We start from the raw sequence: 26,126 nt of genomic DNA, 5'->3' as shown, positions 1-26,126 counted from the left end.
GATGTTAATGATAATGATGAGAAGTACAAAACTCTGTAAATTTACAGGAGGTAAACTATACACTTTCACAATGTCAAATTTTGCCACGGTTCGTAAAAAAAATATATTTTAAATATATTTTTGTTTTCATTCTTCTTTCAAAGGAATATAATTATTTTTCAGATTTTAAATATGTCTCTATCTTATTTCAACATTTTAAAATTTCTCACTACTATTAAAATGTAATATTTTGTTAAAGAAACACCACATATATATATATAGTTTTGTGAAAATAGTTTTATAGAACGAATCCTGATGATTTTTTGAACAAATTTTTAAAAAGGTTAAAATTCTATAGTTATAATTCGTTTATATTTAACATTTAATCTTTTAAGTTATTTGAAAAAAAAAATTATGTTGTTGTACGCTGTTTTTAATGTTGTATATTTGTTTGACTTTAATCTGAAATTCTTTAAATATATATACTGTTTGACATACACGGAAAAACATTTTATATTAAAAGACAATAAAAATGGCAATACATTTTGACATACTCGATATAAAAAGGAGGCTATTCACGGTTCGCCAACAGTTATTCATAATATTATTATAATATTTTAAATTACGATATGGATACTTACTAGTGAAAGAAAATGACATTTAATATAGTCACAGAAAATTAAAAGGCATTAAAATAAGCTGCAACGCTTATTATTTTAATCCAATTTTGCTTAATTTAATACCAAAATGGATTAAAATAAGCAAAATTGAATTAAAATAATAAGCGTTGCAGCTTATTTTAATGCCTTTTAATTTTCTGTGGTATCTTAGAAAAATTAATTTTTGTCGAAATTTTGTAGGAGGGCCCCTAAGTTTTTTTTCAGGGTCGCTGATTACGAATCCGACGTTAGTTTTTCAAAATTCAAAATGGCGGATCCAATATGGCGCATGACTTTTTGAAAATTTAATATTATTGGCCTGAAAATTGTAACTCGGGATTTTCGGGGTCGCTGATTACGAATCCGACGTTAGTTTTTCAAAATTCAAAATGGCGGATCCAATATGGCGCATGACTTTTTGACAATCTAATATTATTGGCCTGAAAATTGTTACTCGGAGGTTTTCGGGGTCGCTGATTACGAATTCTCCGAGTAACAATTTTCAGGCCAATAATATTAAATTTTCAAAAAGTCATGCGCCATATTGGATCCGTCATTTTGAATTTTGAAAAACTAACGTCGGATTCGTAATCAGCGACCTCGAAAACCCCCGAGCAACGATTTTCAAACCAATTGTTCAACATTTGGAAAATATTTTTTGCGTGCTTTTTTGACACTCTTTTTGAAAAAAAAACCCTAAAATCTAAGGTTTAATTTGACCAAAACATTCCCGTTTCACCTAAAATCAATGAAAAATTACTTTTTCTACTATAAGAAAAAGTTTTCAACCATTTAAATTAAAATCCCAAGGGGGCAAAATATAGGCCTTAGGGGCCCTCCTCCTTTGAGACAAGTAATTTTTAATAGGGTACTTAATGAATAAATTTAACTGAAAATAACAAGAATGAAAATAATAGTTAGGGAATTTCAACATAGTAAATATGAAAAGACCTTAAAACAATAGCCGCATGTATATCGATGTGAAAAATTAAAATTTTCACTTTAGAAGTTTAATATCGACCACTATTAATTGATTCTTTGCGGGCCCTGGCTTCGTAGATGACCGATAATTGCCGAATTCACCCGAATAAAGAATGAGCGTGCCGCGCGGGATTTAAAAATTTTCAATCGGATTACTAATGAAAATATCAAAAAAAAAAGGTCAAATAACTGAATTATTTAATGAAAAGTAGTGTTAAAACTTCCCTCCGTAACATCAGATTTTATTCAATATTTCAGTTATTTAGCTTTTTTTTTGAATTTTTCTTTTGTGATCCGATTGAAAATTGTTAAATCTTAACGTATGGCTAACAGAATTTTTAATAATTTTAATCAATTTTATTATTTTTTAACAAATTACCGTGAACGGGAGATTTGTCCTTTTTGAAAGAAACACCATTATATAAATAAAACTTGGATTTAAATAATGGCATTTTATTTCTTTCCTTTCTTGTAATGTATTTAATTTCTTGTTTATTTATTTTAATTTAATTTTTATTATTATTTAAATTAATATTTTAAATATAACTTCATACTAAAATTGATCATTGCAAAAATACAACTAATTATAATTATATTTCATTACATATTATTTTAAAATATAATTGTTTTACCGAGACAATTTTATAATCATCGTTTCTCACAAGCGCAGAAATATTCTGCCGTTTAATATATATAAGGAAAATTCTGCCTTCATCTCTCAGCGTAGTTGCGATCGAGCGTTTATATGTATTATGCATATTTAGGTGTATAGGTAATTTTAAGTTAGGCTCGCCAATTTTTACCAGTGCCGATATTAAAATTCACTTTTTCGAACTAACTGTTAAATATTACTATAAACTTTTTTAATTATGAATAATGTATATGTGAATTTTAGAAATATTGAGAATTGATTTACAGAATTAACAGTGACTATAATGATTTACAATATTTTCCATGAATAGCCGCACTTTACTACTGTATAATTTTAAATTATGCTTCCAGTTTTATTGTTTTTTCTAATATAAAATTTTTTGCCATGTATGTAATTTTTTTTATGCTATTTTTAACATTAAGGGTTTTAAGAAAAATAAATGTTTGAAAACTCAATATACAGTGTCTGTATTAACTTATTAAAAATTTTAGTGTATTTCAAAGTTCGTATAATTTCCATCTTTATAGTTTGGTAAAGCTTCTCTCCAACCAGCCTGTAATAATTTTCTAAGTCTTTTTTTAATTTTATCAAATTCAGGCAGTAAAATTTGATTTCTAGTTTCACTAGGATCACTCATGTGATCATACAATTCTTCAGCTAAAATTGTTTCTGAAATGAAAAATTTTGAAAGATTAGAATTAAAATCTAAAGTCTAAAATCCACTTTACGTTGCAGCAATATGGATATAAATATCAAAAGAAGCTGAGAATATCAATTTGAATAACACAAAATAGTTAAAGAAGAAATTAATAAACATTTTTAAATATTTAGAACTTTAAAATAAATATTTAAATTTGTAATAAAAATTTTGTATTACTCCAATTTGGTTGAAAATTATCAGATGAGAAAGAAGTCCAAGCATTATATCGAAAACGTTTTGTTCGTATTGTGTAGCCCATAATATTAATTTCTTTCAAATGTGGCTTATCACTGTTTGGATTTAAAGTTGGTTCTATGCCTGGTCTTGGATATTGACTAAAAGCCGCCTTCTTCCAGGATAGTTTCTGTAAATAATTTGAAAATTAATTAATTAATTAATTAATTTCACTAAAATGAAAAATTAATGTTAATAAAACGCCAAAAGAGTATACAGTTTATCATAAACGAAAAAATGTCAAAGTACCTTACAATCTTTAGATGCTTCTATAAGTGGTAACATGGAATAACCTTCGCTGCAAAGATTTGATTCGGTTCCTTCAGCCAAATTATGACAAGTTTGAATAGGTATATCAGCTAAATCTGCAATTGTTGGAAATAAGTCCACTAACTCGACTAATTCGTTTCTCCTATTACAATATTTTCTTTTTATTGACACTGAAAAAAATTTCCTCCATATAGTAATAAATATCCACTATAGGTTTATAGTGCGGTAATAATACCTGAATTTTTTTGAGAACCATTTAAGTATTTTAAAGCTATTTGTTGATTCCTAATTGTATATGGAATGGATACAAGTAAAGGAACTTTGAGAGCTACTTCAAAATTACTATATTTCGCCCACTCTGAATGTTCACCTAATGACCAACCTTTAAAAAGAATATTAAATTAATTTAATATACAAGAAAATTAATCCGTTATTAATTTAATAACCTTATAATAGCAAATCACTAGAGGTCATCGAATGCATTGGAAATCTTTCATGAATGATATTTGATATCTTAATTTAAAAATTTAACTTAAATTTTCATCATTACCATGATCAGAAGTAAGAATAATAACAGTATTTTCTTTTAATTTATGTTTTCTTAATTCTTCCAGAAGTCTTCCAATTAGATGATCAATGTAAGTTACGGCAGCGTAATATGATTGTATAATTCTTTTTGCAAAATTAACTGCAACATACGTTATAATTTAATTAAAATTAAGAGTTATTTTGGTTATTAAAATGTTACCCTCATAGCATTTGAATATTCAGGATATCCTACAGGTATATTCTAGGTGTATCTGATGATCCTTCGGAATTAGAATATTGTAAGATGTCCATAGGATTCGGATATACCTAAAAAAAAACCTAAATTCCAAGGATCACTGGATGTCCAAAAGCTGCTAGGGTAGAATAATATCATTTATGAAAATTCTAAAATAAATCCACTTTTCATATAATGGGAAACAAAGGTGTGGAAAATTTATTTTTAAAACTTAAGAACAAATTCAATAAAATATGTTACATGGAATTTTTTCCCAAGGAAATTTCAGATGCAAAGCTTTCACGTCCTCTCGAATTCGGAGATCCGTCCAGGGATTATAGGCAACGGAACTGACATTTATTGGCCATTCGTAGTTCTCAGGAACTGAGAATTTATCCAATGGATGGTACTCTAATAAAAATTAACTTCTATTTATAAATTAATAATTTGTTTAATAAGAAATTAATTTTATAAATTTTTATGATTCAATAAGATAAAAAATAGTGTAAAAATTAATAACTTATAAATTCCTTTGGATATTTAAGAGGTATATGAGGTTTTTGGAATCCAACAGCTAAGAAAAAAGGAGATATTTTCTGAGCGTGAGATTGTAAAAAAGACTTGGCTGCATTTAATGATTCAATATCAGGAAGTGTATTATTTGGAATAAGAGATAGTTGAACCGGACAAATCTAAAACATATATATTATATTAAATATTTAGTCGAAACAATTATTTACAAGTTCCAAAGAATACAATAATAATTGGTTCCTTTTTTCTATAGGCTTTATCAAATAATAGTAATTTTAAATTTATATTTTTTTTATTTAATTCTTACTAGATTTTTTGCTGAGGACTCATTTACATTATTCTGACAAATCGGAGCATCTTTGTATCTATCTGTAAAAGGATGAAATGGTTTCTCTGTCCATGAATAAGGACTATCATCAGAACAATTGGAACTTATTCCTGTAATGATTTTAATGTTTCTTATATAAGTGTACTAATTAAAATCAATGTTTAGTCATCTACTAAAAGGTAATAGCTCTAATATAAAAAAAGAATGAAATGGTATTTCAATAGTCAAAAATTTAATTACATATATAATTATTATAAATTATTTTAAAAATTATAAATTAGTAAATATTAAAAGTAAAATAATATTAAGAAATGAATTTAAAAATTAAGAGATATAGAATTTCTGAAATGGAATTAGAAAGAGAAAAATCGCTCTGTCCTTAGTATAATAATTTAAATGTAATTGGCTACCTGAAAATAGACGCCACGAAAAATTTAACTAGAGGGAGAAATTGGCGGTAAGAAATACATGGGAGAAGCGCCCCGCTAAAAGTAGTGAGGGAAAATCGCGGATTCTTGTTCAATCAATTTAAAGTTTCTTACATGTTTAATATTCTTATATATGCCATGTTCATTGCAATAGACGATTCACATGACAATTTGAAAGATTGAACTAAAGACATGACCCCAATAAATCCAAAATATTAGTTAATTTAGGATATAATTAATTTATTCAAATGAATTATTTAGCAGGATTTTTCAGAGGTAAATCTATTGAAGTTTAATGAAAATTTAATAATTTATTGTTAAATTATGATAAATCATTGTTTTAATTTTTTATACAAGAATAGAAAAGTTTGAATTGGAATTGGAAAATTGATAGTACGTGGGTGATAATTACCTAAACATTTACGTTTATATAGTCATTCAAGAATTCGAGAAATCCCCGGACTAAAAGCTTTTGAATGCTTCAAGAATATATTAAATTAATTGTATTTTATTAAAATTTTCATACCTGGATGAAATACTTTTCCAATTGACATGGTGATATAGCCATTATTTTTTAAATGCTGAGGCAATGTTGTAAAATTCCCAACGTCTTTACGCCAATAGCTATAAAAATCGTAAAGATGAAGTGTATCTGGTCGTCTGCCAGTTAAAATAGAATTACGACTTGGAGCACATAGAGATTGCTGCATTGAAAAATTTTATATATTTTATAAAATTCTACATAATTGGATTGGTGTCCGATAGTAATTTTTATAAACTATGTAAGTTCATATAAATTTGAAATTATTATATAAAATCAGATTTGTTTAACACATCGAGCACATTACAGATATGGCTCGTTCTTTTTTTAATTCACAATTTGTTAGATAAAAATAAATTTCAGAAAATTATTATGACATTTAGAACATAACAGTGGGTAAAACAATGTCAAATCATTAAAATAAAGAAAAACAAGTAAATTTAAATAACTTATAAAAAAAATATATTTTTTATCAACCTGTGCAAATGCTTGAGTGAATATTATACTCTTCTTTGACAAAGCGTCAATATTTGGTGTGTATGCATTTTTATCTCCATAGCATCCTAATGCTGGTCTCAAGTCATCAACAATTATAAACAAGAAGTTTGGTCTTCCCATGGCACTCGAAATAAGTAAAAGGAAACTAAATAATTTACAGAACATATTTAACTATACAATTCCCTTATTTTTTCTAATTTATTAAAACTTCAAACAAGTTACTGGTACTAAAAAAAATAGAATACATTGACAAATAACACAGCATCAAAATTATAAAATATAAATGATGAACTTAAATAAGAAAATATAACGTCTATCAGCACATGTGACGCTGATTTAACTCCAGTAACATATATATATATATAACGATGCTCTCTTGTTTTGTTACACACTGTTTTAGTACCAATCATTGTAGTTTATAATATGACCACACGAACGCTTGTTAAGATATTTTATCATCTGCTTTCCTTTAAAAAATTAATAATACATTTTTCTATGCGCAACGAAATATTTTGGAAAGTCCAAATTATTGACAATTAAAACATTTACCATTGTTCAATTTGAGTATTTATACATATAATATATCAGAGTTGGGTATCTTTTAATTATTGTACAACAATTAATAAAATAATTATAGATACAGAGAAAAATAATTATTAATATCGTATAAAATAATATTAGTACTGCGGCACATGACAAAAATGTTAATATAATTCTTAATACATTTTCTTTTAATCTCTTTCTATCTCTTCCTATCGTTTCCCATATCTTTTTATATCTTTCATTAATTTTATATATCTTTATTATCTCCTCGTATTTCTATTTTGATCTCTTTCTATATCTACTTATCTTTTCTATCTCTTTTAATATCTTTCATTAATTTCCTATACCTTTATTATCTCTTTATATATATATATATATATATATATATATATATATTTCAATCTCTATCTATTTATTTGTATCTCTGTATATACATATCTACATAATTTTCTATCCCTTTTTATCTCCATATATATTTTTCTATATATTAATATCTCTGTCTATTTGTTTTTATATTTTTCTATCTCTTTTTTATTTAATAGTATCTTCTGAATGTTTTCTGTTTTCCTCTTTCTATCTCCTTATATCTTCTTCTATCTCTTACCATTTCTATCTATCTATTTCTTTTTATCTCTTTCTGTCTATTTTTATCTCTTCCTATCTTTTTATATATCTCTTGAAATCTTTTAGTCCCTTTATATCTCATACTTTCTATCTCTTTTTATTTTTATTACAATCTCATTCTATCTCCTTCTGTATATTTTTGTCCCTTTCTATATCTTTAAAATCTTTTATTATTATTTCCTATCTCTTTTTACCTCTTGTTATCTCTTTCAAGAGAAAACAATTTTATTTATTTCTATTCCTTTGTATCTCTATCTAACTCTTTATAATTATTTTTATCTCTCTCTATCTCTCTATATCTTTTTCTATTTCTTTCCAATTATTTTATTAACTATTTCAATATCATTCTATTCTTTTTTTAATTCTTTTTACATCTTTCTAATTATCTTTATTTATTTCTATCCTTTTTTATTTCTTTCTATTCCTTTTTTTTCTTATCTCTTTCTATCTCTTCCTATCTCTTTCTATCTCTTTTTATCTCTTTCTATCTCTTTCTATCTCTTTCTATCTCTTTCTATCTCTTTCTATCTCTTTCTATCTCTTTCTATCTCTTTTTATCTCTTTCTATCTCTTTCTATCTCTTTTTATCTCTTTCTATCTTTTTCTATCTCATTTATCTCGTTCTATCTCTTTCTATCTCTTTTTATCTCTTTTAAACTCCTTTAAATCCTTTTTTATCTCTTTTTATCTCTTTATATTATTTCCTATTTCTTTTAATCTCTTTTTATTTATTTCAATCTTTTTTTACCTTTATCTATCTCTTTTAATCTCTTTCTATTTCTTTTTTTTATCTCATACAATATCCTGCTATTAATTTTTAATTCTTTTTAGCTCTTTGTAATTATTTTTATTTATTTCTATTCCCTTTAATCTCTTTCAATTCTATTCTTTTTCTTCCTATCTCTTTCTATTTCTTTTTAGTCATTTCTATCTCTTTCTATCTTTTTTATCTCTTTCAATCTCTTTCTACCTTTTTCTGTCTCTATTTATAACTTTCACTTTCTTTCTATCTCCTTCTATCGTCTACTGTCTCTATTTATATTCTTCTCTACTTTTTTCTATTTTTTTCTATCTCTTTTTATCTCTTTCAATCTCTTTTTATGTTTTTCTATCTCTTTTTATTTTTTTCTAACTATTTCTACCTTTTTTATATCTTTCTGTCTCTTTCTATATCATTCTGCATTTTTCTATCTCTTTTTATCTCTTTCTTTTTTCTTTCTATATATTCAATTTCTTTTTATCTTTTTCCATCCCGCTTTATTTATTTTTTTCCTCGTATGCAATTTTTAACTTATACCCTCATAACAAAAGGATATCCCTAGGATATCCATAGGATATCCATATCAATGGTCGATATCCTAGAATGGTCCCTAGGATATCTTGGGATATCCAAACCGCCGGTCTGTGGGACATCAACAGGACATTCATAAGATATCCACAGGATATCCCTAATTGTAAGACATCCACAAAATATATATTGGATATTATATCGCAGGATATCCATGGGATATCCTCAGGATGTCCGTGGGATATTCTTAGGATATTCACGGGATATTTAATATCTCAACATATATTTTTAAAGGTTAAAATTGTTAAGCTAATATAATGAATAATAATGTAATAAAAACAAAAATCTTATAAGCTTCTAATTTATTTTAAATGAAGATTTGAAACGCATTTTTCAAAGTTTTTAAATAAACTCATGCACTTAATGTATAATTAATATTAATAGTTATTCGTTATTTGCGGGGAAGAATTTATATTGTTTAAAGCCAATTTATTTTCTGACAATATTAAGCATATGAATAAAGGAAAGAATCAAGAATGAGAAAAAAATTATTTAATAATTTTTCAAATTAAACAACTTTCTCGAAAAACAAGTTGCATTTTATTTTATTTATATAAAATTTAATTCGCAGAATATTCTCAGTCGTAGTCTCATAATGACTTTAAAAACAGTATCCTGAGGACATTTATGAAAGTCTATAGAGATATCCAGAAGATATCCTGTGGATATCCAAAGAATATCCAAACCGCTGATTTTTTGGATATCCTTAAGAGATCCTTTTGATATCCATAGGACATCCCTAGGATATCCAAGGGATATTATCAATATATCCCAAGATATCTTGTGTTATTATAGGGACTTGATGAACTGTAAGTTTGTACAAAATTTCATTAATATTCATTAATTATTGTGGAGTATAGATTAAAATAACTGATTTTGGCATTCCAAAGTAATTTTTTAACCTCTTCATTTTTTTGTGATATCTTTTTAAAAAATTAATTTTAGAAGAGCTTAAATATTAAGTTTTGAGCTCTATACATTTGTTATTAAGAAACAAAAAAAAATTTTTGATTTATATTGACAGTTTTTATAAAAAATTAATAAATATTTCAAAAGTACATTCGGGGTTAGGTGGCGCGGTTATCTGAAAATTTCGTTAAATATTAATAAAATGAAGTTGATTATATGAAATTTACACATTAATAAGCACCAATAACAATCCTATTCAAAAAATTTAACCGAATAATGGTTTTTAAATATTCACAGCGTTATTATAAAAAAAATATATTTTTTGGTAATTTTACGATTTCATTTAATTTAAATGAAATTTTCTAATTTTTAAATTTAAAATAATTTTATTGTAAAATTACAGTACAAGACTTTTTTTGTTAAGTCTTATATTATTTAAACTTTAAATCATATAATTTAATTTTAATTTCACTCCTGCGCCACGCAACCCCGGGACGGGGTTGCTTGGCGCACTTTGTACAGCTTCAAATAAAGTGGTATAAAAATAAAAGTATTAAATATATTTTAACTTTCTTTTTTTTTAATTAAAGCTGATATGTTACAACAAGTTTTCTATACATTAACTTTTTAAAAAAAGCAAAAATGAGTGAGTTACACAACAAAGAGTAAAGAGTGCGCCAAGTAACCCCGGTCTCCCCTACTATAATATAAATAAATATAATCGCCTGCGAAACGAAGCGAGGAAATAGAAAAAGGGTCGAACCCTCTTACACTGATCTAAACTTTGAAATCAATTGAATAAACTATACAACTTATTATAATTTGTAATACACTTATATGCAAATCGAATAATTTAACTTCTATAAATTAAATGATCATTAAATAATCATAGCCAACATTTTATTATAGTTTCAGTAATGAGCACATCAAAAAAAAAGTCTTCAAAGTTTAAAAACAATTTGCAATTTATAGAAGAGTCATAATAAAAATTACCTGTCTTGCATGATAAGAACATTTTCCTATAATTATACTCTTTTCTGAAAAATTTATTGTTTATATTTTTTCACAGAATCAAGTTGCAAAAATTTCAAAATGAAAATTCCCAATAAAAAAAAAAAATAGTCATACTAACGTTTAATTTAAAACAATCGTAAAATTTCACAATTTTTTTTTCTTTTTTTCTTTACCTTTTTATCATGTATTTCATATTCATTTTCAGAACATTATATCTATTTAATGCACAGCTTAAAAATTTAAGATTATACACACAAGCAATATAGGTAAATTAAAATTTTATCGTGTACTTGTCAAAGGATTTTAAGCTTTAAATACTTAAAAAAAAATCTCATTATTTGCTAATTATTCCATAAAAGTTTAAAAATAAATTCTGACTTATATTTGAAAATTATTATTATTATTATTATTTTTTTTATTGACTTACATTTTATTTAAATATTAGCATTTTATCAATTAGATGAAAAGAAAAAGACTAAAAATTAGTGGAACGTTATCTTTTTATTCTTCGATAAGAAATGGAAATGTCCGGTGTAATTTTGAAATATCGCAAGATAATGCTATGTCCGCTTTATAAAAGATGAATAAAAAGACACTTTTTTATAAGTGTTTTTTGTTTTTTTTTTTGAAAAAAATGTTTAAAATCATTTTTTTGCTACTCTGTGGATTTTTATTGGTGATATCTCGTGCGTTATTTAGAAATATTGTTAATTTTTTACAGTATAAGTCATTTTTAAGGAATAAATACAAAAATTATTTTTCGAAAGCATAAAATCTGGTTTGCAACTAAAAAAAAAAATTCTCCATAATTTTTGAAATATTACTAATTTTTCTAGAATATTGGAATTTAGATAATATTTTTGGGATATTAATTTCTAAAATACTCTAAATTACCCAGTGGTAAAAAAACACTAACGTTCTAAAAACGTATCTAAAACGTTTTAAAACGATAATAATAATAATAATAATAATAGAAATAATAATAATATTATTATTATTATTTAATATTAATTTTAATAAAAAATATTTTTTTGTTCTCTAAATGTAAATTTTTAAATTATTTATTCAGATAAATCATCTTCATTAAAAATTTCTTCAATTCGAACATCGAAAATAATTAATGGTCATTTAACAACAATAGAAAAATTTCCATTTTTGGTAAGTTTACATACTAAAAAATATTTATACAATTCAGCAAAAATATTAATTTTTTTTTTTAAAGTCTAATCCTCATGAACACAATATTAAAATTCAATGAAATGCAAATTTTGTTTAGTAAAATATACATATATCTCAAAAATCGTACAGATATTTTATAATTTTTTTTTTTTTTCAAAACAAAGGTATCACTACAATATAATGGAACATTTTTCAATCATTCAGTCGTGCACTTTTGTTGTGGTAACATTATTAGTGAATATTGGATTCTGACAGCGGCACAATGCATGAAAGCGTAAATTTTTGAATTTTTTAATATTTCAAAACTCTTTGTATTTCTATTTATCTCTTTTTATCTCTTTTTATCTCTCTTTATCTCTTTATATCTCTTTATATTATTTTCTATTTCTTCTTGTCTCTTTCTATCTCTTTCTATTATTTTTTATTTCTTTTTATCACTTTTTATTTTTTTCAATCCCTTTTTCTATCATTTTCAATCTCAATTTATCTCTTTCTATCTCTTTCTATTATTTTTTATTTCTTTTGTCTCTTTATATCTCTTTATATCTCTTTCTATTATTTTCTATTTCGTTTAATCTTTTTTTATCTCTCTTTATCTCTTTCTATTATTTTCTATTTCTTTTTATCTCTTTCTATATCTTTCTATCTCTTTCTATTATTTTCTTTTTCTTTTTATTTCTTTTTATTTTTTTCAACCTCTCTCTATCATTTTCTGTATATTTATCTCTCTCCATCTCCTTTTTATTTTCTATTTCTTTTTATTCCTTTTTATTCCTTTCAATATCTTTCTATCTCTTTCTATCATTTTCAATCTCAATTTATCTCTTTCTATTATTTTCTATTTCTTTTTGTCTCATTCTATCTCTTTATATCTCTTTCTATTATTTTCTTTTTCTTTTTATTCATTTTTTTTTTTCAACCTCTTTCTATCTTTTTCCATCTCAATTTTTCTCGTTCAGTTTCTTTCTATCGTCTTCTGCCTCTATTTAGCTCTTTTTTTTACTTCTTTCTACTTCTTTATATCCCTTTCAAACACTTTCTATGTTCTTTATGTTTTTCTAATCTCTTTTTATCTCTATTCAAATTTTCTTTCTATTTCTGTTTATTTTTGTCTCTCTCTCTCTCTCTCTCTCTCTCTCTATTTCTTTCTATATATTCCAATTTCTTTTTATCTCTTTCTATCTCTTTCTTATCTTTTTCAATCTCTTTCATTCTCTTTTTTCTCTTTTTGTCTCTATATTCTCTTACTATCTCTATTTATCTTTTTATCCTTTTTATCCCTTTTTATCTCTTTTTATCTCTTTTTATCTCTTTTTATTTCTTTCTATCTCTTTTTATCTCTTTTTATCTCTTTCTTTCCTTTTCTATCTTTTTTTATATCTTTCTATTATTTTCTATCCTTTTCGATCATTTTCTATCTCTATTTATCTCTTTCTTTGTTCAACTTCTTTCTTATTCTCCCTCTTTCCATTAATTAATATCTCTTTCTATCCCTCTTTATTTTTCTTAACCTGTTTCTATCTTTCTCTTATTATTTCTATTTATTTGTATCCCTTTGTATCTGTTACAATCACATACAATATATTTAATATAAAGTTAAATTGACAACACTTTTTTTTCTTAATATATAATAATTAATTATTTTTTTTTACAGAAGAAACATTAATAATTTTCATATTAGAGGTGGATCAACGAAATATTTTAAGGATGGTGAAGTATATAAACCAGCTGAAATAATAATCCATCCAAAATTCATTGACGCACAGATTGGCTATGATATAGCTCTGATTAAAGTAAGATATAATACTTTTTCAAAATTTTTAATCAATGACTTGATAATAAATCTTATATAATCTTAATTAAGTGATATTTGGCTATTATAAAATAATATTTATGATAATTATGAATTTCATTTAATTGCAGTTATCTACAGGTGTGCTTTTTAACGATAGGATAAAACCTATTAAACTGCCAACAGCGGATATGATTATAAAAGACAATACTCTACTTGACATTGCTGGTTGGGGTAAATTTGATGTAAGTCAAAAATACGATATTTGATAATATTATTTTTTATACAATGATATTTTCAATTTTTACTTCCAACATATAATGGGATTTTTATTTAAGCAAGTAAAAAATGCATTTTTATTAGTAAAAAAAAAATAATCAAAATGGTGGATCTAATATGGCGGACGAATTTTTTTTCTAAATTAACCGAAATCTTTTGAAACTTGTTAATAGGGGATTTTTTTGTTATCGATGATTATGAATCTAGCATTAGATTTCCAAAATTCAAAATGGCAGATTCAATATGGTAGACAAATTTTTATAAATTCATCGGATTCTTTTGAATTTCGTTACTCGGAGGTTTTTCTCGTGGCTGATTACGAATCCAATATCAGTTTTTTCAAAATTCAAAATGGCGCATCCAATATGGCGGACAAAAATGTTAAAAATGTACTTAACTCGCTTGAAACTTGTTATTCGGTGATTTTTTTCGGTCGCCGATTACGAATTTGATACCAGTTTTTCAAAATTCAAAATGGCGGAATCAACATGGCGTACAAAAATTTTAAAAATTTCCCCAATTCGCTTAAAACTTGTCACTCAGGGGTTTTTTGGGAGGCTGATTACGAATCCGATATCAGTTTTTCAAAATTCAAAATGGCGGATCCAATATGTCGGACAAAAATTTTAAAAATTTCCCCAATTCGCTTAAAACTTGTCACTCGGGGGTTATTTGGGTCGCTGATTACGAATCCGATATCAGTTTTTCAAAATTCAAAATGGCGCATCCAATATGGTGGACAAAAAAGTTAAAAATGTACTTAATTCGCTTGAAACTTGTTATTCGGTGATTTTTAACGGTCGCCGATTACGAATTTGATACCAGTTTTTCAAAATTCAAAATGGCGGAATCAACATGGCGTACAAGAATTTTAAAAATTTCCCCAATTCGCTTAAAACTTGTCACTCGGGGTTTTTTTGGGTCGCTGATTACGAATTTGACACCAGTTTTTCAAAATTCAAAATGGCGGAATCAACATGGCGTACAAAAATTTTAAAAATTTCCCTAATTCGCTTAAAACTTGTCACTCGGGGGGTTTTTGGATGGCTGATTACGAATTCGATATCAGTTTTTCAAAATTCAAAATGGCGGATCCAATATGTCGGACAAAAATTTTAAAAATTTCCCCAATTCGCTTAAAACTTGTCACTCGGGGTTTTTTTGGGTCGCTGATTACGAATTTGACGCCAGTTTTTCAAAATTCAAAATGGCGGAATCAACATGGCGTACAAAAATTTTAAAAATTTCCCCAATTTGCCTGAAACTTGTCACTCGGGGTTTTTTTGGGTCGCTGATTACGAATTTGACACCAGTTTTTCAAAATTCAAAATGGCGGAATCAACATGGCGTACAAAAATTTTAAAAATTTCCCCAATTCGCTTAAAACTTGTCACTCAGGGGTTTTTTGGGAGGCTGATTACGAATCCGATATCAGTTTTTCAAAATTCAAAATGGCGGATCCAATATGTCGGACAAAAATTTTAAAAATTTCCCCAATTCGCTTAAAACTTGTCACTCGGGGGTTATTTGGGTCGCTGATTACGAATCCGATATCAGTTTTTCAAAATTCAAAATGGCGCATCCAATATGGTGGACAAAAAAGTTAAAAATGTACTTAATTCGCTTGAAACTTGTTATTCGGTGATTTTTAACGGTCGCCGATTACGAATTTGATACCAGTTTTTCAAAATTCAAAATGGCGGAATCAACATGGCGTACAAGAATTTTAAAAATTTCCCCAATTCGCTTAAAACTTGTCACTCGGGGTTTTTTTGGGTCGCTGATTACGAATTTGACACCAGTTTTTCAAAATTCAAAATGGCGGAATCAACATGGCGTACAAAAATTTTAAAAATTTCCCTAATTCGCTTAAAACTTGTCACTCGGGGGGTTTTTGGATGGCTGATTACGAATTCGATATCAGTTTTTCAAAATTCAAAATGGCGGATCCAATATGTCGGACAAAAATTTTAAAAATTTCCCCAATTCGCTTAAAACTTGTCACTCGGGGTTTTTTTGGGTCGCTGATTACGAATTTGACGCCAGTTTTTCAAAATTCAAAATGGCGGAATCAACATGGCGTACAAAAATTTTAAAAATTTCCCCAATTTGCCTGAAACTTGTCACTCGGGGTTTTTTTGGGTCGCTGATTACGAATTTGACACCAGTTTTTCAAAATTCAAAATGGCGGAATCAACATGGCGTACAAAAATTTTAAAAATTTCCCTAATTTGCTTAAAACTTGTCACTCGGGGGGTTTTTGGATGGCTGATTACGAATCCGATATCAGTTTTTCAAAATTCAAAATGGCGTATCCAATATGTCCGACAAAAATTTTAAAAATTTTCTCAATTCACTTGAAATTTGTTACTCGGGGATTTTTTGGGTCGCTGATTACAAATCTGACATCCAGTTTTAAAAATTCAAAATGGCAGATCCAATATGACGGACAGAAATTTTAAAAATATACTGAATTTGCTTGAAACTTGTTACTCGGGGGGTTTTTCTGGGTCTCTGATTACGAATTCGATATTAGTTTTACAAAATTCAAAATGGCAGATCCAATATGAAGGACGAATTTTTTAAAAATTTATCCGATTTTTATGAAACTTGTTACTCGGGGATTTTTCAGGTCACCAAATTCAAATTTAATGTCTAATTTATAATCCGCGATCATAAAAAAAACCCCGAATAACAAATTTCTAATAAAACCAACGTTTTTAAATTGGAAAAATTGATTTTTTTTTGCCCAATAAATTGAAGAAAAGTACAAAATAATGGTACAATAATTAACTTAAAAAAACCCTCTAGTAATATGTAAAGATTTAAATTTTGCGGTCTAACGGACCGTGAATGCACTAAACGTAATTTTTTTTGACATTAAAAAATTTTTTTTTAATTATTTTCACAGGAAATACATCTTTTATCAAACTCTCTTCGTGAAACACAAGTTGCTAAAATTAATAATAGAGTTTGTGAATATGTTTATGGAAATGGTTCAATTAAAGAGGATACTTTTTGTGTTTACAAAAATGGTTACGGTCCTTGTGTTGGTGATACTGGTTCTCCAGCTAAACTGAATGACATACTTTTTGGTGAGAGAAATATTTTATTAAAAATCAACAGAGGTGGCGCGATTATGTAAATTTTATTTTCACTTTCACTTTCATTTCTATTTTTGATTTCGATAGAAATTTTTCATTGAAAAATGAAAATTTAAGTGAAAATGAAAGTAAATATGAAATGTGAAAATGAAATTGAAAATAAAGAGTGAAAATAAAAATAAAAAATGAAAGTGAAAATTAAAGTCAAAGTGAAAGTAAAAAATGAAAGTCAATGTGGAAGTGAAAGTCAAAGTGAAAGTATAACTTATTAAAAGGTATTAATTTTTTTTCAGGTATGGCTTCTTGGAGTTATTCATGTGGCTATAATTATCCTACTGCATACACAAATCTATTATCATATATAACTTGGATTAAAAATGTAACGGGCATTGTTTAGTCAAATTTTTATTAATAAATTTAATAATTTATAAAATCGAACATTAATTTTTTTTTTTATTAATATTAACATCATTTTAAAGGAAAAAACAAACAATGAAAATTATTACAGAAAAAGTATAATATACAATTCTCAATATATATATTTGACACAGTAAAAAATATTGCTCTTTAATTTTTTTAAAAGTATTATACATAAATCTTGTATCAATTACTTTAAATCAAATTTAAAGCTAGTATGTATACCAAGTTACGTTTATAAAATATTTTTTTTTTCATCTAGTACATATATTAAATGGCAGCTATTTATATATTTATAAAGAGTTTTACTACCTTATGATAATTGAATTAAATAAAAACAAAATATAGAGATAAAAAATTGACAATATTATTTAGAATACTAAAAACGATTTCTTGCTTTTTTTTATAGTTAGTGGGAAAAAAAGTCTTAAAAACAAAAAAATTTTACTTCTCAAAATTTTAAGATAGTATAACCCCTTAAAATAATTTGTTTTTATATATATTATTAATTATATGAATATTTTAATAATAAATTCATTTCCTATTAAATATTGTCTTACACGATATATATATATATCTTCACATATATCAGCACTCATTTTTTTTTACCCACAATACTTATATATCTATAAATATATGTCAATAGAAAATCATTTTACATAAATTTGTCATTTTTATAATGTAAAAAAAAAACTATACACGTCAATGAAGTGTTTTTATAACTTTTGAAGAATCTTGATGCACATATTTTGCGAATATCTCTTTTTTAAATACTTCAAATTGTTTTCTGTTGGCGCTGTTTTGTCTCTCTCGCCAACTGGGCCTACTTTTTCTTGTTTGTAAACCCCAATGAATTGTAAATATCGGCGACAAAACTTTAAATTTATAACCAGATACATACATCTCATATACCTATAAAAAAAAAAAATTATTTATAAATTCTATGTCATAGCAAAAAAAAAAAAAAAAAACAATATAATGTTTTTAAATAAATTTAATTTCATTTAATTTTCTTTAATCTACCTGTTAACAAGCGATAAAAAAAATTAAACGATTCAAAAAGAGATTGAAAAAGATAGAAAGTGATTAAAAGAGATTGAAAAAGATAGAAAGTGATTAAAAGAGATTGAAAAAGATAGAAAGAGATTAAAAGAGATTGAAAGAGATTAAAAGTGATAGAAAAAGATTGAAAGAGATAGAAAGGGATAGAAAGAGATAAAAGGAGATAGAAAGAGATAGAAAAAAGATTAAAAGAGATTGAAAGAGATAGAAAAAATATTGAAAGATATAAAAAGAGACAGAAAGAGATAGAAAGAGATAGAAAAAAGAATAAAAGAGATTGAAAGAGAAAGAAAGAGATAGAAAAAAGAATAAAAGAGATTGAAAGAGACAGAAAAAATATTGAAAGATATAAAAAGAGACAGAAAGAGATAGAAAAAAGAATAAAAGAGATTGAAAGAGAAAGAAAGAGATTGAAAGAGACAGAAAAAATATTGAAAGATATAAAAAGAGACAGAAAGAGATAAAAAGAGATAGAAAAAAAATAAAAGAGATTGAAAGAGACAGAAAGAGATAGAAAGAGATAGAAAAAAGAATAAAAGAGATTGAAAGAGAAAGAAAGAGATAGAAAAAAGAATAAAAGAGATTGAAAGAGACAGAAAAAGATAGAAAGAGATAGAAAAAATATTGAAAGAGATTGTAACAGATATAAAGAGATAGAAAAAAATTGAAAGAGATTGTAACAGATATAAAGAGATAGAAAAAAAATTTGAAAGAGATTGTAAGAGATTTTAAGAGATTGAAAAAGGTTGAAGGAGATAGAAAAAGATTGAAAGAGACTGTAAGGGTTTAACAAGAGATTAAAAAAGATTGAAAAAAATTGAAATTTACTACAAAAGTATTGAATAAGTTATTAAATCATATTAAAATTTTTATAAAAAGAAAAAAGATAACAAAGATAATAAGAGTTAAAAAAAAGAGAATAAAAGACATTAAAATGGATAAAAAGAAATTAAGAGAGATAAACAGAAAATGAGAGAGAATGAAAGAGATTAAAAAATATTAACAGTGATTGAAAGATATAGGTAAAGATATACAGCGATAGAAGAATTTAAATAAAGATTGAAATAAATACAAATAAACTGAAAGAGATTGAAAGAGATAGAACAAAGATTGAAAGAGATTAAAAGTGATTAAAAGTGATTAATAGAGATTAAAAGAGATTGAAAGAGATTGTAAGAGACAGAAAAAAGATGAAAGATATTGAAATAGAAAAAAAAGATATTAGAAAGATATAGAAAGAGATAGAAAAATATAAACGGATATAGAGAAATGTAAAAATAAATTGAAAGAGATAGAAAAAGATAAATAGATATAGAAATAGATACAAATAAATAGAAAATAATTTTAAAAAACATTAGAACATATATATATTAAAAGTGATAAGAGAAAATAAAGAATGAAATTTACTGCAAGATGATTGAATATAAAATAGAATCAAATTAAAATCTGTATAAAAAAAGATAAGAAGTTATAAAAAATAGAATAAAAGAAAATAAAAGAGATTAAAAGAGTAAAAAAGAATTTAAAAGAAATAAGCAATGAATGAAAGAGATTAGAAGAGATATAAAGAGATAGAATGATATAGAAATAAATCATAATAAAGAAATAGAAAAGAATAGAAATAAATAGCAAGAGATAAAAAGAGATTAAATAATATTAAAAAAAATAAAAGTATGTATCTATTTTTATCTCTTTTGTCACTTTCTTTCTCTTTCTATCTCTTTTTTTCTATTTTTATCTCTTTCTATCTTTTTCTGTCTCGTTTTATATTTTTCTATCTCTTTCTATCACTTTTTATTTATTTTTATTTCTTTTTATCTCTTTTATCACTTTTTTTATCTCTTTCCTTTGTCACTTTTTAACTCCTTCTATCTAAGAGTTAGAAAGAAATAAAAAGAGATAAAAAGAGATAAAAAGAGATAAAAGGAGATAAAAAGAGATAAAAAGAAATAGAAAGAAATAAAAAGAAATAAATAGAAATAAATAGAAATAAAAAGAAATAAAAAAATATAATGAGATATGAAGAGGTAAAAAGATACAAAAAAGAGAAAGAAAATATAAACAGTGATTTGAATAGAGATAGAAGAACATATTTAATAGTACAGAATTTGTAAACAATAGAAATAGATTTCAAGAAAATATTAAAAGAGATAGGATTTCTATTTCCTTTACTTCCAGCAGAGCTTGATATAATTTCCTATTATTAAAAATTTTAATTTAACATTAACTAAATTTAATTAAAAATAATAATAAATAATATTACCTGAGTATTTCTCGTATATCCATAACCCATAAATCTCTCATCATGTGAAGGTACAATATCTTTGGCAACATAAAACGGTTCATAGAGAAATTCAAAATTCGTCACATCATGACTTATGTAAATTTTGCCATTTTTAAAATTTTCATGATTTTGATGACCTGAATTAACATCCATTGCCCACCTAAAATTCACCATTATTAAAAAAAAAAACAAAAGAATTTATTTTTACACAAATAGAAAAATATTATTTTCAAAATATAAAATTATACCTTGTAAAATTTGTGGCAAATTGATTGTGAATAAAAACTTTTTGATGAAATGGTCGTGCAAGACCTTTTTTAGCTAAACGAATTAATTCCGATTTATTTTGTGGAAATCTAACTCTTGCATCTAATTCATAAGTTGGTATCACATATGCACATTTTTCACAATTATCAACTAATAGAAATTCTTCTAATACTGCCGCCATATTATGACTAGGTACAATATCAACATCAGTCAAAAAAACATAATCAGATTGACAATTTTTTCTTGCCAAATTCCTCATATGATTTTGTGGATATACATTGCGTATCCTCCAATTTGATTGCTCTTCAGATATTTCATTTAATAATGAATTTAATGTTGCCTCAGGTTTTAAGCAATCACTATTTTCAGGCATATCAAAAACATTTGGTTGTTTTGAAAGTAATTTCGATTTTGGTATTGTCAATGAAAATGTAACTTGATTTTTAATTGGTTCATAACATTTTTTCAAATAAATAAGATATTTTTGTAAAATTTGAAATTCCTCATCACCAGCGACAAATATTGATATTGAAATTGGTCCTGACCAATGATGTACAACTTGAACTAATGAATGTAATTTTTCAACTGATGTTTGCGTTGCAAGACAAACTTTTGACATTTTTGATAAATCAATAAATTTATCACCAACTAATATTGAATCAAATGTTTTATAAAGACGTCTTGAATCCCATCTACCTAATTGAATATTTAATTTTAAAATATCATCCTCCTTTGGAAGTTCCTCTTGTTGGGGACACAATTTTTCAGGTATGTCATCTTTTTGCCATGATTGCAAATTCCATTCTGTGACAATATTTGAATCTAATTCTTTGGCAGTATTGAAAGGTATACATGTTTCTGATTGTAGTAATAAAAAGGTCAATAAAATATTTGACAAAACAAGTACAATCACGCATATAAAGCTCAAATTCCATGGTCGACATCCGAACTAAAACAAAAAAAGAAACATTTTCATTTTAAGAAATAGATATAAATCATTGTCCAATTTTTCTTCTCTAATTTTGAATAATATCCAGAATTTGTAATTTTAAGAAATATCCAGAGAAAAGAAAAGTCCAAGAATTTTAATATTTCAAAAAAAAAATTGTAAAATTTAAGAAGAAATTTAAAAACTTTTCAACTTTCCAAATTGAATTATATTTAAAATCCGCTAATTTAGAAATATTAGTAATGAAGAATTTTTGAATTGAATGTGTTATAACTTACTTGAGACTTTTCTTTTCTTTTGGAGGAAATGTCTTCTTTACTCTTTATCTGGATATTAATTGGTTGCACACCACCTCGTTACATAAAGGTCTAAAAAATTAATTGAAACTTAGTTTATAAAACAAACAAACCTAATCTATTTCCTTTCTATTCACTTATATCTTTACTTTATCTCTTCTATCTCCTTCAACTTTTTTAATCCTTATTTTTACAATTTAATTAATTTTTCTACTACTAAATTCATTCCACTTTCCATCTACAAAATTTAAGTACTTACTTATTTTTTTTTATCTTTTTCAATCTGTTTTTATTTTTTTCTAATTCTTAGATAGAGAGAGATAGAAAGTGACAAAAAAAAACAAAATAATAATGATAAAAAAAGATACAAATAGATAAAAAGAGATAGACAGTGATAGAAAGAGACAAAAGAGATAAAAAATAAATAAGAAAGATAGAAAAAGATGAAAAGAGAGATAAAAAAAGTGTCAAAAGAGATAAAATAATAATGACAAAATAAGATAAAAATAGATTAACGTTGATACAAAGACATGGAAAGAGAGAAAAGAGATAATAAATAAAAACAAAAATATGGAAAGATATAACAAGAGACAGAAAGAGATAGAAAAAAGAATAAAAGAGATTGAAAGAGACAGAAAGAGATAGAAAGAGATAGAAAAAAGATTAAAAGAGATTGAAAGAGATATAAAGAAATAGAAAAAAGATGGAAAGAGATTGTAACAGATAAAAAGAGATAGAAGAAAAAGATGAAAGAGATTGTTAGAGGTTTTAAGAGATTGAAAAAAGTTGAAGGAGATAGAAAAAGATTGAAAAAGATTGAAAGAGATTGAAAGAGATTGTAAGGGTTTCAAAAGAGATTGAAAGAGATTGAAAGAAATTAAAATTTACTACAAAAGGATTGAATAAGCTATTAAATCATATTAAAATTTTCATAAAAAGAGAAAAGATAACAAAGATAATAAGAGTTAACAAAAAGAGAATAAAGACATTAAAACGGATAAAAAGAAATTAAGAGAGATAAACAGAGAATGAAAGAGATTAAAAGATATTAACAAAAATTGAAAGATGTAGGTAAAGATATACAGCGATAGAAGAAGATAAATAAAGATTGATATAAATACAAATAAACAGAAAGAGATTGAAAAAGATAGAACAAAGATTGAAAGTGATAAAAAGAGATAAAAAAAAGGTTGAAAGAGATAAAAAGAGATAAAAAGAGATAGAAGGATGTTTCTATTATTTAATAAAATTTGCAATTTCTATTAAATATAAATTATTTTTTCACACATTTTACACTAATTTCTTGAAAATATTATGAAAACTGACAACGAGTTAAAATCTACAGTTACCACTTGCACATATCAAGTGATTATTTATTATTCATCACGTTAATAATTAAAATTCTTACAAAAATTAACTCTATAAATGTTCATTTAACCTCACAATACTAATTTTTATAAATTTTCATCAATTTAAAGCTTTTTTTTGATAATTACCTAAATTCGACTTAGATTCGACTTAGATTCGTCCCAGCTGGGTCGAATTTAGGTAAATCAAATCCGCCAGGGCAGGGTCATTAAAAACCGAACAAAATTCGATTCGATTCGAACATTGCACAGCTCTAATCCCTTGCTATTAGTTTTTATGCTTTTTTTATTCTTTCTATTTCTTTTTATCTCTTTTTTTTATTTATACATATATATTTCTATCTCTTTCTGTCTCTTCCTATAACATTCTATATATTTCAATATCTTTCTGTCTCTTTATATCTCTTTATATCTCTCTCGTCTCTATCTATCTCTTTTCCTATATCTTTCTATCTCTTTCTGTAGAAATATATTATATTCCTACCTCTTTCGGTCTCTTTCTGTCTCTTAATATCTTTTTCTATCTCTTTCTGTCTCTTTTTAACTCTTTCTATTTCTTTATTTTTCTTCCTATACATTTGTGTCTCTTTCTGTCTCTTTATATCTTTTTATATCTCTTTTTATTCTTTTTTATCTTTTCTTTTCCGTTTTTAACCCCTCGTCAAAATTTTAAACCTTTTCTTTTTTTCACTATATAATTCTATTTCTTCCCTTTTAGAAAAATTCAATCTGTTCCTTCTCCTCTCTGGATGACTTGTTTGGTTCTCTAATAATTTTTTTTTATTCTTTATTCTTCTATGTATATTTTGCACAGCTAGCAGGTTTATTGCAATAATAGTCAGAAAGTGATTAACATTTTTCTTCAAAATGTTTAAGGCAATGTTAGAATTGAAAAATTCAAAGAATTCGAGTAAGAAATACAAAAGTGTTTAAAATCTTCTATTTGAGAATAGAATGTAGAGAGAAATTAAAATTTTAATTAATCGAATAAATTTTTTGATAAAAAAATACTAAAATTTAAAACAAGAGATAGATTAATATTATTTTAATTAAATTTATTATCCCACACATATTTCAGTAGGATATCCTATGGACGTCCTAGGGATATTATTTGTTCCGGGAAAATTATGATTATATCCCTAAGATGTTCTAGGAATGCCCGTAGACGTCCTATATGGAAAATATGGAAATCCTATTGGGAATATCCTTATTTCCCCGGACAAAATATTATCCCCAGGAGATCCTAAATATTCGAATCCTGTTGAGATATAAAAATCCCACGTGCAAAAATTGTTTTTATAATAAATTCCATAAAATATACATATTAGTTATAAAAATTAATTTTTTCAAATTAGTACCTACAAAATATTAAAATAATAAAATTTCTGTTTATTAATTTATAAAGAATTGAAAATTAATTGTTTTTTTTGGTGAAATTCTAATAATGTCAATATTTTCATATTAGTTATTTAATATTAATTGTAAAATAATTTTCTATTACAATGCAAATACAAAAAAAAAATAAAAAAGAAATCAACAAGTTAGTAAATAATTGGAAAATTATAGTGATATATTATATTTTATATCTAACCTGAAACATTGATGTACGATGTCACGTTCGTTGACTAATTTTTCTAAGGAAATTAATTTTTTTCAATAATTTATTTTCACTATTCATTTAAGAAATACACTGTGTTTCCATAACATTTTTTTTCAAATAGGTATTTAAATTAATTAAAAGAATTATGAATAGCCGAAGTGCATAGTGTATAAACACTTGTTTTGATTACGTCTTTTGTGTATGTCAACTTGGATCCTCCACATAGCGCCTTATCGTGGCGCACGCAACTTGGATCGATTTTTCAGGGAGCATTTTCCGAACGCGTTCATATATATATATATATATATATATATATGAGGCATTCTTTGTCAACTGAAGCTCCCTTCTGCCCAAAAATATTTTAAATATAGAAAATCGGGCATAGGCTTATTACTTCAATAAAAACAAATACTTTTCGATATCGTGTGACGTTTTTAAAAATTCAAAATGGCGGATCTAATATGGCGACTAACTTTTATAAAATTAATTAAATTCACTTGAAAATTGCTACCCGGGGTTTTTTGAGGT

At 25.5% G+C, this 26,126-nt stretch overlaps 3 protein-coding genes across 5 annotated transcripts; 1 reads left to right on the top strand and 2 right to left on the bottom strand.

Annotated features, from left to right (window-relative positions):
* Window positions 1–2,713: 2,713 nt before the first annotated feature.
* Window positions 2,714–6,941, bottom strand: LOC127286491 (iduronate 2-sulfatase). 3 transcript variants are annotated; one of them, XM_051312929.1, is made up of 10 exons: window positions 6,544–6,941; window positions 6,052–6,229; window positions 5,077–5,207; window positions 4,759–4,930; window positions 4,500–4,649; window positions 4,026–4,163; window positions 3,711–3,857; window positions 3,455–3,645; window positions 3,149–3,335; window positions 2,714–2,940 (listed from the first exon to the last, which is right to left on the bottom strand). In XM_051312929.1, the coding sequence occupies exons 1-10, from the start codon at window positions 6,727–6,729 to the stop codon at window positions 2,759–2,761; spliced, it is 1,662 nt and encodes a 553-aa protein (XP_051168886.1). In that variant the 5' UTR covers window positions 6,730–6,941; the 3' UTR covers window positions 2,714–2,758. The 3 variants fall into 3 exon arrangements, with proteins under 3 accessions (XP_051168886.1, XP_051168887.1, XP_051168888.1); XM_051312930.1 differs by having other exon boundaries at window positions 3,455–3,570; XM_051312931.1 differs by having other exon boundaries at window positions 6,052–6,149; window positions 6,544–6,669.
* A 4,507-nt stretch (window positions 6,942–11,448) lies between these two features.
* LOC127286490 (trypsin 5G1-like) lies at window positions 11,449–17,789 on the top strand. The gene is made up of 7 exons (XM_051312928.1): window positions 11,449–11,688; window positions 12,072–12,160; window positions 12,346–12,455; window positions 13,836–13,974; window positions 14,105–14,218; window positions 17,164–17,347; window positions 17,650–17,789. The coding sequence occupies exons 1-7, from the start codon at window positions 11,583–11,585 to the stop codon at window positions 17,751–17,753; spliced, it is 846 nt and encodes a 281-aa protein (XP_051168885.1). The 5' UTR covers window positions 11,449–11,582; the 3' UTR covers window positions 17,754–17,789.
* Window positions 17,790–18,146: 357 nt separating this feature from the next.
* LOC127286826 (beta-1,4-glucuronyltransferase 1-like) lies at window positions 18,147–25,831 on the bottom strand. The gene is made up of 4 exons (XM_051313429.1): window positions 25,590–25,831; window positions 21,368–22,335; window positions 21,099–21,279; window positions 18,147–18,685 (listed from the first exon to the last, which is right to left on the bottom strand). Exons 1-4 carry the CDS (start codon window positions 25,596–25,598, stop codon window positions 18,476–18,478), a joined length of 1,368 nt encoding a protein of 455 aa, XP_051169386.1. The 5' UTR covers window positions 25,599–25,831; the 3' UTR covers window positions 18,147–18,475.
* Window positions 25,832–26,126: the final 295 nt, after the last annotated feature.

The sequence above is a fragment of the Leptopilina boulardi genome, unplaced genomic scaffold (genome assembly GCF_019393585.1).
Source record: "Leptopilina boulardi isolate dan_hultmark-lab unplaced genomic scaffold, ZJU_Lbou_2.1 LbouV2_362, whole genome shotgun sequence".
NCBI lineage: Eukaryota > Metazoa > Arthropoda > Insecta > Hymenoptera > Figitidae > Leptopilina > Leptopilina boulardi.
The sequence above is the reverse complement of the archived record's forward strand: the minus strand, read 5'-3'. Positions and strand labels throughout refer to the sequence as shown.